The 13468-nt window shown below is 43.9% G+C and overlaps 1 protein-coding gene across 1 annotated transcript in view; it reads right to left on the bottom strand.

Moving 5' to 3' along the window:
* MOCOS (molybdenum cofactor sulfurase) overlaps positions 1–13468 on the bottom strand; it is a gene marked incomplete at its 5' end in the record, with an annotated part of 61777 nt that overhangs the window by 29189 nt on the left and 19120 nt on the right. Inside the window, 2 exons of the mRNA XM_079717380.1 lie at positions 811–973; positions 11784–12245. Coding sequence (XP_079573506.1) covers positions 811–973; positions 11784–12245 — 625 coding nt within the window. The remainder of the gene's footprint in view (positions 1–810; positions 974–11783; positions 12246–13468) is intronic.

The following is a 13468-nucleotide window of genomic DNA, read 5'->3' as shown; positions in this document are numbered from 1 at the left end:
AGAACTGGGGAGGAGTAGGGAGAGGAGGAGGAGAAAGTGAAGCAAACGTGGCCAAATGTGAAGGTGTGTGAAAACTGGATGCTGTAAGTACGTGTTATAGTATTCTCTGTACTTGTGCTGTCCAACACTGTAGCCACTAGCCACATTTGGTAATTTAAATTAATTAGAATCACATAAAATTAAAATATAGTTCCAGTGTCCTGCTAGTCACATTTCATGCACTCAGTAGCCACATCTGACTGGTGGCTACCAAACTGGACAATGTAGATGTTGAAGAGTTCCATCATCACATAAGGGTCCACTGGACAGAGCTGGCCTATGAATTTATATGTGTTAGTTCATAATGAAAATCCACAAGGGGGGATTCCCTGGCAGTCCAGTGGTTAGGACTCCACGCTTTCACTGCTGAGGACCCAGGTTCGATCCTGGTCTGGGAACTAAGACCCCGCAAGCCGCGCTGCCAAAAAAAAAAAAAAAGATCCACAAGGAAGAATCAAAGCTTGCAGAACATATGATGAGTGAAGGAATTAAAAGGAATGTAAGTAAAAGGACAACATATAATTTCAATATCTATATCTCTTTACTTTCTGATTGGACCATCAGATCTTTACCTCTTCCCCAAAATCTGCCCCCAAAGAAATCCCAAAAACACAAAAGGAACAAACTTTCCATTGTCTCTTCTAGACATCATTTCACTTCCTTTTGGATTATTTTAATATTTGGTAAAGGAAAAGCCATGACTTTACTTTCCTACGAGAAAAAAAGCTACTCTTGACAGCTGCTTTGTAAAACTGAACCCAGTTTCCAGACCTTGGGCTTTGATGACCATGATCCTTCGCTGCAGGTCAATGACGGGCTGGATCAGGCAGAGCCGGGGTTCCTGCTTCTGACTCAGGCAAACACCGTTGTGATTCACAACCATCCAGCTCCGGTCGTACAGCAGCCCTTGATTTCCTAGAGGCCACCTGGTCACCTAAACAAAAAGGTCAATGTATTTTAAGCCAGGGCTCCTCAAAACTCATCTTCGCATTTATTGCACAGCGGCTGTACAAAAGCAGAGGACTTCAGAAACTCAGCACAGACTCTTGAAGGAAAAAAGGGATGAAGAGAAGGAAGTAAAACAAAGAAGACAATGCAAAGGAGACTTTGGGATTGAGATACCTTCCATTCACCCTCCAGATCCAGTTTGCACCCTTCTCCACTTCAACCTGCTTTTTAAGTAGGTAATGTGTGTGCACAGTACAACATTCTGGGAGCACAAGAGTGTACTTGAAAAGTAGGTCTCCACCCCAGCCTGTGTCCCACTCCCCTCCCCACAGACCTCCACTGCACCTGCTTTCTGTGTGTCCTTCCACAGTGGTGGATGCCTGAACAGGCATATATCCTGGTACTACAGACTTATTGCACAAATTGTGGCTACACTGGAATGGTCCCTGAGTTGATCCACTTTAGTGTGTAAGTTTTCCTCAATTCTTCATATTTCTACAAAATTAAAATACAAATTATGCCCAGTGCCCAGATCTTGCATTTAATACCATTCTCCAATAAAAAGAACCAGGACTCCTTGGAGAAATGGTTTATTCTAGGGCTGGGTCAGAGAATATATACAAGATGAGCCAGGAGCACCCTGTAGTGCTAGAAAAGTAAGGAAGTGCTCAAAAAACAAAATGATGGAGGTATGTCAAAGGGACGCAGGAGTCAACTGAAAGCATTCCCAATGGCCAAAACTGGAAAATATTGAATAGTAATAATAATAATAATGTAGTACTGAATTATAATCCAAAGTATAAAATAAATACCCATGAGTCCAAATAAATAAATAGAAAAAGTCAAATCCCTCATACAGAAGAATCCCAAATAATTGATGTAGGTGTTTCCTCCTCAAGAAGGTGGAGCATAACTCCCTATAACTCCCTACCCCTTAAGTGTGGGCTACACGTAGTGACTTGCTTCCAAAGAGAACAGCATGGGAACAGAGTGGAGGGGAAATTTTACAGCGAAGAAACCTGGCAAATACCGGGTGCTCCAGGTTCACGTCAATAGTGGTAAGTCATGCTGACAGTACCCTAATATGATACGATGAGAATAGCCCTTTACTTCTGTGGTCCTACTTCCAAAACAAACCATAACCCCAGTCTAATCCTCAGAAAGACATCAGACAAACCCAAACTGATGGATATTCTAAAAAATACCTGATGGATACCCCCCAAAGTATCAAGGTTATAAAAACAAGGAAAGTCTGAGAGACTGGTACAGCCCAGAGGAGCCTAGGGAGACACAAGAACTAAATGTCATATGATGTCCTGGATAGGATCTGGAACAGAAAAAGAACATTGGGGGAAAACTAATGAAATTTCAATAACATGGGACCAGGTCTTTGCAGGAGTTTTGTCCACAAGTTACACAAGTTGCTTACAGCGTGGCAGGTGCAGTAGTTCCATCTGTGAGGGCTCTTCTGGAGCCAGCTGTCTGTTAAAGAAGGGTGTAGCTCAAGCAATGGCTTTGAAATAGTATTACGATTAAGAGACCAACATTCACACACTAATTGTGAATCAGTTCCATCCCGTCATTTTCCTCTGAGCACTCAAATCAACTTCTCAAAGGAATCTGAAAACTTCAGTTGGGGGTAATGAAGAAAGGAAAGCAATTTTTAATCTAGGGGCACTGTGGGGTGGGTCCTGCTGGGAGGGACCTGAGGGAAGACTGAGGCATCAGGGAAAGTGAAGGAGAGGAGCTGGGGGCCCCAGGGGGAGGGCGCAGAACTCAAGAAGAAACAGTGTCAAGGCAAACTGAACCTCAAGCAAGGTAAGCCCTGCATCCAAGACGCAGAAATGTGGTGCAGTGGGGTGGGAGTGGGGAGGGTACTTTGAGGACTGACAAACCTGGGCTTAAATCTCACGTCAGCTAGTTATTAGCTTTGGACAACTAACCTTCCTGAGCCGTGGCTTTGTCATGTGTAAAATGGACGTTATTATCATTTCTCATAGGACTGAGTGAAAATTAAAACAAAATATAAAATGTAAAGCAACTGAAATAGATCAGATGATCCACAGGTGTTAATCCCTTTACCTCTGCCCTTCACTTGTCTTGTGTATCAGACCTCTCCCCAAAGACTATGGCCGCTTCTGCTAGTACAGCACTCAAGTTCAGGAATACTATAGTCTATATAATGGTAGCTAGGCCCAGAAACCACCATTAAATCATTATTTCTATAGGAGAACATGTTTTGAATTACAAATAACTTTTTAGAAGACAGTCTATTATTGGGAGGCATTTCTCCATGGATTTCTCATTTCTGCATGCCTGTTTCAACAAGCAGAAGCACTAACTGCCCTTTTGTTCCAGACTACCTTTTCAAGGATGTTTGTATAGTGAACAGCTCTACAACCCTCTGGAGCAGAGGGCAGGTTTGCTCACAGTCCAATATTATAAAGGTAATGGCTTCTCCCTGATCGAAGACTACACAGGTTGGCTGGCATCCTATTATGAAAGAGTCAGGTTTCCTGACATGAGCACAGCATCCACCTGGGCCCCTCTGGACCCTGTCTTGGGACCTGGGGGACAAAGAGAAGCAACACACCGTGAAGCTCATGCTGCGTGCTGGGTTGTGAGTAAGTCCTTTATCTCTGACCCAGGAATCTCATGTCTTCTGTCAGCATCCATGAAACTGTGGTGGGCTGTTTCTCAGACCCTTCACAGTTCTACACACCCATCTGTTGGAACATGTCTATCATTTACTGGCTTCCTCCCTCCTTCTTCTTCTTTGTCTGGGCCAAGTTTTCAGCCAGTGTGTCTGTGTTGATATATGAGAGGTGAGCTTTCAGCTGGTGCAGCTGGGCTTTGGGTTACGGAAGGAGTTGGGCAAATAAGTATTCATTGAGGACAGTGGGAGCCAGGGTTCTCACAGGATTTACAAGTGCAGAAGGGGGGACGGCTAAATAAACTTTGTGGTGTTGGATTGGAATTGGAGGCATTAGTGCGAAACCATGGCCTATGGATAGATGATGGAGATGGATGGATAGATGATAGATAGATAGATACATAGGTATGTGTGTGTGTGTCGTAAAGTGTCTGTTTCCCTTCTGAGGTACTGCACACCCTGAGAGAAGGAACCATTTCCATTTTGCTCCTCACTGCACAGCAAGTGCAGGTCCAGGGCCCAGCAGGTAGCAGGTGTTCAGTGTATAGTTTCTGAAAGAGCAGATGGATAGAAGACCTTTAGCAAAAAAGGAAACCTACTGAGTTTCAGTGTCCTTGTCTGTAAAATGGAACACTAATTCCCGCTAGGCTATCTGTGCAATGCGGCTCTTCTATGGGATATGACTCATCTGTGAAAATAGAGTCCTGATACTCCTCACCTGCCTCCGTTCAGGAGTGGAAGTGAACTTGTTTATTTATGGTCTCAGATTGGAGGACAGGCTCCTGTGTGGCCAGCCCGAAATGCAGGCGACAAACAGCCTTGACCATGGTATGTCCGACCAGGAGCCAGGGAGCCTGTCATCCCAGAGGCTCAGGAGGCTGGGACCTCCTCAGAGGCTCAGGAGGCTGGGAACTTTCTATGAGGCTGTCTTTCTATGATCTACGTGTGTCCCTGGGACTTGGTCTCTAGCTCCCAGCTCCAGTGACTACCAGGCCAGCATGTTTACAGACATTATGTAGTTCACCTCCACGGGGAGAGCTGAGCGGAACAGACGCATGAGAGCAGGGACCCAAGGAGTCAGCAGACCTGGATTCAAATCCTTGCTCTATCATTTATTAGGGGGTCATGACCTGGGCAAAGTGCTTAACCTCAATAGCCCCCGGGCTCCATATCTATAAAATGGGGATGATATTACCCAGCACCTCATGTTATTGTTTTGAGGATCAAATGAAACAAAGCACGTACGATGCTTCAGCAGGGAGCCAGCACACACACATTCAGTGAAAGTGACATCCTTAACTATCAACAGTAACTAGGTGGTCACACCCAGAAACAGGATCCTCTCAGGGGTCCCCATAAGCAGAGCCATGGTCAAAAGTCAGCCCAGGACTTCCGGGTAAGATGGCGGAAGAGTAAGACGCGGAGATCACCTTCCTCCTCACGGATACACCAGAAATACAGCTACACGTGGAACAACTCCTACAGAACACCTACTGAACGCTGGCAGAAGACCCCAGACCTCCCAAAAGGCAAGAAACTCCCCACATACCTGGGTAGGGCAAAGCGGAGAGATTCCCGCACAGAGGATCGGTGCCGAGCGGCACTCACCAGCCCGAGAGGCTTGTCTGCTCGCCCGCCGGGGCGGGCGGCGCTGGAAGCTGAGGCTCGGGCTTCGGTCAGAGCGCAGGGAGAGGACTGGGGCTGGCGGCGAGAACTCAGCCTGAAGGGGGCTAATGTGCCACAGCTAGCCGGGAGGGAGTCCGGGAAAACTCTGGAGCTGCCGAAGAGGCAAGAGACTCGTTCTTCCCTCTTGGTTTCCTGCTGCGCGAGGAGAGGGGATTAAGAGCGCTGCTTAAAGGGGCTCCACAGACGGGCGCGAGTCGCGACTGAAAGCGCGGAGCCCAGTGACGGGCGTGGGACGCTGGGGCTGCTGCTGCCGCCGCCAAGAAGCCCGTGTGCGAGCGCAGGTCACTGTCCACACCGCCCTTCCGGGAGCCTGAGCAGCCCGCCACTGCCGGGGTCCCGGGATCCAGGGGCGGCTTCCCTGGGAGAACGCACGGCGCGCCTCGGGCTGGTGCAACGTCACGCCGACCTCTGCCGCTGCAGGCTCGCCCCGCACTCCGTGCCCCTCCCTCCCGCCCGGCCTGAGTGAGCCAGAGTTCCCGAAGAGGCTGCTCCTTTAACCCTTTCCTGTCTGAGTGAAGAACAGACGCCCTCCGGCGACCTACACGCAGAGGCGGGGCCAAATCCAAAGCTGAGACCCGGGAGCTGTGAGAACAAAGAAGAGAAAGGGAAACCTCTCCCAGCAGCCTCAGAAGCAGCGGATTAAAGCTCCACAATCAACTTGATGTACCCTGCATCTGTGGAATACATGAATAGACAACAAATCATCCCAAATTGAGGAGCCAGGAGTCAGTACTGTGCCTCTGAGGTGGGAGAGCCAACTTCAGGACACTGGTCCACAAGAGACCTCCCAGCTCCACATAATATCAAACGGCGAAAATCTTCCAGAGATCTCCATCTCAACACCAGCACCCAGCTTCACTCAACGACCAGCAAGCTACAGTGCTGGACACCCTATGCCAAACAACTAGCAAGACAGGAACACAACGCCACCCATTAGCAGAGAGGTGGCCTAAAATCATAAAAAGTCTGCAGACACCCCAAAACACACCACCAGACGTGGACCTGCCCACCAGAAAGACAAGATCCAGCCTCATCCACCAGAACACAGGCACTAGTCCCCTCGACCAGGAAACCTACACAACCCACTAAACCAACCTTAGCCACTGGGGACAGACACCAAAAACAACAGGAACTACGAACCTGCAGCCTGCAAAAAGGAGACCCCAAACACAGTAACATAAGCAAAATGAGAAGACAGAAAAACACACAGCAGGAGAAGGAGCAAGATAAAAACCCACCAGACCTAACAAATGAAGAGGTAATAGGCAGTCTATCTGAAAAAGAATTCAGAATAATGATAGTAAAGATGATCCAAAATCTTGGAAATAGAATAGACAAAATGCAAGAAACAGTTAACAAGGACCTAGTAGAACTAAAGATGAATCAAGCATCGATTAAAAACACAATAAATGAAATGAAAAATACTCTAGATGGGATCAATAGCAGAATAACTGAGGCAGAAGAACGGATAAGTGAGGTGGAAGATAAAATAGTGGAAATAACTAATGCAGAGCAAAATAAAGAGAAAAGAATGAAAAGAACAGAGGACAATATCAGAGACCTCTGGGACAACATTAAACGCACCAACATTCGAATTATAGGGGTTCCAGAAGAAGAAGAGAAAAAGAAAGGGACTGAGAAAATATTTGAAGAGATTATAGTTGAAAACTTCCCTAATATGGGAAAGGAAATAGTTAATCAAGTCCAGGAGGCACAGAGAGTCCCATACAGAATAAATCCAAGAAGAAATACGCCAAGACACATATTAATCAAACTGTCAAAAATTAAACACAAAGAAATCATATTAAAAGCAGCAAGGCAAAAACAACAAATAACACACAAGGGAATCCCCATCAGGATAACAGCTGATCTCTCAGCAGAAACTCTACAAGCCAGAAGGGAGTGGCAGGACATAATTAAAGTGATGAAGGAGAGAAACCTGCAACCAAGATTACTCTACCCAGCAAGGATCTCATTCAGATTTGATGGAGAAATTAAAACGTTTACAGACAAGCAAAAGCTGAGAGAGTTCAGCACCACCAAACCAGCTTTACAACAAATGCTAAAGGAACTTCTCTAGGCAAGAAACACAACAGAAGGAAAAGACCTACAATAACGAACCCAAAACAATTAAGAAAATGGGAATAGGAACATACATATCGATAATTACCTTAAATGTAAATGGACTAAACGCTCCCACCAAAAGACACAGATTGGCTGAATGGATACAAAAACAAGACCCATATATATGCTGTCTACAAGAGACCCACTTCAGACCTAGAGACACATACAGACTGAAAGTAAGGGGATGGAAAAAGATATTCCATGCAAATGGAAACCAAAAGAAAGCTGGAGTAGCAATTCTCATATCAGACAAAATAGACTTTAAAATAAAGACTACTAGAAGAGACAAAGAAGGACACTACATAATGATCAAGGGATCGATCCAAGAAGAAGATATAACAATTGTAAATATTTATGCACCCAACATAGGAGCACCTCAATACATAAGGCAAACACTAACAGCCATAAAAGGAGAAATCGACAGTAACACAATCATAGTAGGGGACTTTAACACCCCACTTTCACCAATGGACAGATCATCCAAAATGAAAATAAATAAGGAAACACAAGCTTTAAATGATACATTAAACAAGATGGACTTAATTGATATTTATAGGACATTCCATCCAAAAACAACAGAATACACATTTTTCTCAAGTGCTCATGGAACATTCTCCAGGATAGATCATATCTTGGGTCACAAATCAAGCCTTGGTAAATTTAAGAAAATTGAAATTGTATCAAGTATCTTTTCCGACCACAATGCTATGAGACTAGATATCAATTACAGGAAAAGAGCTATAAAAAATACAAACACATGGAGGCTAAACAATACATTACTTAATAACGAAGTGATCACTGAAGAAATCAAAGAGGAAATAAAAAAATACCTAGAAACAAATGACAATGGAGACACGACGACCCAAAACCTATGGGATGCAGCAAAAGCAGTTCTAAGAGGGAAGTTTATAGCAATACAATCCCACCTTAAGAAACAGGAAATATCTCGACTAAACAACCTAACCTTGCACCTAAAGCAATTAGAGAAAGAAGAACAAAAACATCCCAAAGTTAGCAGAAGGAAAGAAATCATAAAAATCAGATCAGAAATAAATGAAAAAGAAATGAAGGAAACAATAGCAAAGATCAATAAAACTAAAAGCTGGTTCTTTGAGAAGATAAACAAAATTGATAAACCATTAGCCAGACTCATCAAGAAAAAAAGGGAGAAGACTCAAATCAATAGAATTAGAAATGAAAAAGGAGAAGTAACAACTGACACTGCAGAAATACAAAAGATCGTGAGAGATTACTATAAGCAACTCTATGCCAATAAAATGGACAACCTGGAAGAAATGGACAAATTCTTAGAAATGCACAACCTGCCAAGACTGAATCAGGAAGAAATAGAACATATGAACAGACCAATCACAAGCACTGAAATTGAAACTGTGATAAAAAATCTTCCAACAAACAAAAGCCCAGGACCAGATGGCTTCACAGGCGAATTCTATCAAGCATTTAGAGAAGAGCTAACGCCTATCCTTCTCAAACTCTTCCAAAATATAGCAGAGGGAGGAACACTCCCAAACTCATTCTACGAGGCCACCATCACCTTGATACCAAAACCAGACAAGGATGTCACAAAGAAAGAAAACTACAGGCCAATATCACTGATGAACATAGATGCAAAAATCCTCAACAAAATACTAGCAAACAGAATCCAACAGCACATTAAAAGGATCATACACCATGATCAAGTGGGGTTTATCCCAGGAATGCAAGGATTCTTCAATATACGCAAATCAATCAACGTGATACACCATATTAACAAATTGAAGGAGAAAAACCATATGATCATCTCAATAGATGCAGAGAAAGCTTTCGACAAAATTCAACACCCATTCATGATAAAAACCCTGCAGAAAGTAGGCATAGAGGGAACTTTCCTCAACATAATAAAGGCCATATATGACAAACCCACAGCCAGCATCGTCCTCAATGGTGAAAAACTGAAACCATTTCCACTAAGATCAGGAACAAGACAAGGTTGCCCACTCTCACCACTCTTATTCAACATAGTTTTGGAAGTTTTAGCCACAGCAATCAGAGAAGAAAAGCAAATAAAAGGAATCCAAATTGGAAAAGAAGAAGTAAAGCTGTCACTGTTTGCAGATGACATGATACTATACATAGAGAATCCTAAAGATGCTACCAGAAAACTACTAGAGCTAATCAATGAATTTGGTAAAGTTGCAGGATACAAAATTAATGCACAGAAATCTCTGGCATTCCTATATACTAATGATGAAAAATCTGAAAGTGAAATCAAGGAAACACTCCCATTTACCATTGCAACAAAAAGAATAAAATATCTAGGAATAAACCTACCTAAGGAGACAAAAGACCTGTATGCAGAAAATTATAAGACACTGATGAAAGAAATTAAAGATGATACAAATAGATGGAGAGATGTACCATGTTCTTGGATTGGAAGAATCAACATTGTGAAAATGACTCTACTACCCAAAGCAATCTACAGATTCAATGCAATCCCTATCAAAATACCACTGGCATTTTTCACAGAACTAGAACAAAAAATTTCACAATTTGTATGGAAACACAAAAGACCCCGAATAGCCAAAGCAATCTTGAGAACGAAAAATGGAGCTGGAGGAATCAGGCTCCCTGACTTCAGACTATACTACAAAGCTGCAGTAATCAAGACAGTATGGTACTGGCACAGAAACAGAAAGATAGATCAATGGAACAGGATAGAAAGCCCAGAGATAAACCCACGGACATATGGTCACCTTATCTTTGATAAAGGAGGCAGGAATGTACAGTGGAGAAAGGACAGTCTCTTCAATAAGTGGTGTTGGGAAAACTGGACAGGGACATGTAAAAGTATGAGATTCGATCACTCCCTAACACCATACACAAAAATAAGCTCAAAATGGATTAAAGACCTAAATGTAAGGCCAGACACTATCAAACTCTTAGAGGACAACATAGGCAGAACACTCTATGACATAAATCACAGCAAGATCCTTTTTGACCCACCTCCTAGAGAAATGGAAATAAAGACAAAAATAAACACATGGGACCTAATGAAACTTAAAAGCTTTTGCACAGCAAAGGAAACCATAAACAAGACCAAAAGACAACCCTCAGAATGGGAGAAAATATTTGCAAATGAAGCAACTGACAAAGGATTAATCTCCAAAATTTATAAGCAGCTCATGCAGCTCAATAACAAAAAAACAAACAACCCAATCCAAAAATGGGCAGAAGACCTAAATAGACATTTCTCCACAGAAGATATACAGACTGCCAACAAACACATGAAAGGATGCTCAACATCTTTACTAATTAGAGAAATGCAAATCAAAACTACAATGAGATATCATCTCACACCAGTCAGAATGGCCATCATCAAAAAATCTAGAAACAATAAATGCTGGAGAGGGTGTGGAAAAAAGGGAACACTCTTGCACTGCTGGTGGGAATGTGAATTGGTACAGCCACTATGGAGAACGGTATGGAGGTTCCTTAAAAAACTACAAATAGAACTACCATATGACCCTGCAATCCCACTACTGGGCATATACCCTGAGAAAACCATAATTCAAAAAGAGACATGTACCAAAATGTTCATAGCAGCCCTATTTACAATAGCCCGGAGATGGAAACAACCTAAGTGTCCATCATTGGATGAATGGGTAAAGAAGATGTGGCACATACATACAATGGAATATTACTCAGCCATAAAAAGAAATGAAATTGAACTATTTGTAATGAGGTGGATGGACCTAGAGTCTGTCATACAGAGTGAAGTAAATCAGAAAGAGAAAGACAAATACTGTATGCTGACACATATATATGGAATTTAAGAAAAAAAAAGGTCATGAAGAACATAGGGGTAAGACAGGAATAAAGACACAGACCTACTAGAGAATGGACTTGAGGATATGGGGAGGGGGAAGGGTAAGCTGTGACAAAGTGAAAGAGCGGCATGGACATATATACACTACCAAACGTAAGGTAGATAGCTAGTGGGAAGCAGCCGCATAGCACAGGGAGATCAGCTCGGTGCTTTGTGACCGCCTGGAGGGGTGGGATAGGGAGGGTGGGAGGGAGACGCAAAAGGGAGGGGATATGGGAACATATGTATACATATAACTGATTAAATTTGTGATAAAGCAAAAAAAAAAAAAAAAAAAAAAAAAAAAGTCAGCCCAAACCAAGAAAGGCAGAATGAGAGTGGCTACTATGATTTTGATTTTCTGCATGCTTTCCTTCACTTCCTGAACTTTCTTCTTTGCTTTATCAAACAACATTATAAAGTAAATAAAAAAGAAGCCATCTCTTTAGCTGCCACTAAAGCCCTTACCTCAAATGCGGCACAGGATTTGATTGGGTAGAGGAAAAGGTTGGTGACGATGTGTGACCCAAGGCCCCCATCCGAGATGCCTGCAGCTTTCTCTGAAGGGGTCTGCTGGGTTCTGGTGGTCTCCAGCAGAGGTGGGCGCAAACTCACAGCAGCCGCAGTGGTGGGTGAGTTGTCCCAAACCCTGGAGTCTGGGGAAGCATCTTCCTGAGGTGAAGGACTACGTCTGGCCCTGGTGGCAGGCACAGCGTTCTGAGCCTCATTCTCTGCTGGCAGGGCTCCAGCCTCCCCAGGCGTGGCCAGAGGGAGAGGCTGGCCATGAGACGGGCGCAGTCGGGTTGCTATGATGAACCTGAGAAAGGCCTGGGCATCCTCAAGCGTAGACATGTATCCAAACGAAATCCTCACAGATCCCGTCGGCTGCCCATCTATGAGGTCCACATCGTCACCGCAGACATGACCAGCCTAGAATAAAGAAATAAGTCAGCCAGAGTGACTCATTACTCGTGGATAAAGTGGAAACCATTTTGTAAAACAAGTTTTGTTAATTTTATAAGATAAAATTAACCCAGGAAAAAAGAACTACAACACTAATAGGAGCCGTGTGCCTGAGGCATAGTTCCAGAAGCACAGGGACTCACTCTCTGGATGTCTCTCTTTGCTCAACTGTGAATTGGGATCTATACCAATCTCAGGGGGCCACTAAAAAGTCTAAAAGATACAACATTGTAAATCAACTATACTTCAATAAAAATAAATAAAATTTTTTTTAAGTTTAAAAGAAATCATTCATGGAAAGCATTTACCAGAAACACACACACAGTGCCCACCCACAGAGGTATCAAAAGACAGACCAAAGTTTCAGAAGCACAGATGGGTCAGCTCCTTGGTCTACCTAGGGCTTGAGTGAGAGGAACACCTGCTGGCCATGTCTTTTAGCCTCTCTCAGAACCAAAGGGAGGTTTGCATCCCTGACAGCTGCCCTTTGACAAGAGGGCAAGACAGAGGTGCTGCCCCTATGAATAACCGGCCCAAGGCCAGGATGAAAGCCAAAGGCAGCATGAGTGTCCGGTCGGGAGGTGGTGAAAGAAAGGCAAGACGTCCCCAAGCCTCTCCAAGCCTGGCAGCCTGGTGTTGGTCGCTGCTCCAGCTGCTTACCTCCCCCAGAGCTGAACCCAAGTCAGTCACCCAAGGAGATGAGGCCACGGCATTCCACAGGATCAATATTACATCTGGAACTGCATTTGTTTGTGTTCTGAGACTCCTTCTCTCTCTTTCTATTTATTTTATTTTATTTTATTTTATTTTATTATTTTTTAACCACACCATGTGGCGTGAGGGATCTTAGTTCCCTGACCAGGCATCAAACCCACGCCACGTGCAGTGGAAGCACCAAGACTTAACCACTGGACTGCCAGGGAATTCCCCCTTCTCTCTCTTTTTTTTTTTTTTTTTTTGGCTGCGTCAGGTCTTAGTTGTGGCACGCAGGATCTTCATTGAGGCATGCAGGATATTTCATTGTGGTGCGTGGGCTTCTCTCTAGTTGTGGCATGCGGGTTTTCTCTCTCTAGTTGTTGTGCGTGGGCTCCAGAGCGCGTGGGCTCTAGTTGAGGCGCGCGAGCTCAGTAGTTGTGGTGTGCGGGCTTAGTTGCCCCGCAGCGTGTGGGATCTTAGTTTCCTGACCAGGA

The sequence above is a fragment of the Hyperoodon ampullatus genome (assembly GCF_949752795.1).
Source record: "Hyperoodon ampullatus genome assembly, chromosome: 13".
Classification (NCBI taxonomy): domain Eukaryota; kingdom Metazoa; phylum Chordata; class Mammalia; order Artiodactyla; family Ziphiidae; genus Hyperoodon; species Hyperoodon ampullatus.
Note: the sequence above shows the minus strand (reverse complement) of the source record. Positions and strands in the feature narration are given on the sequence as shown.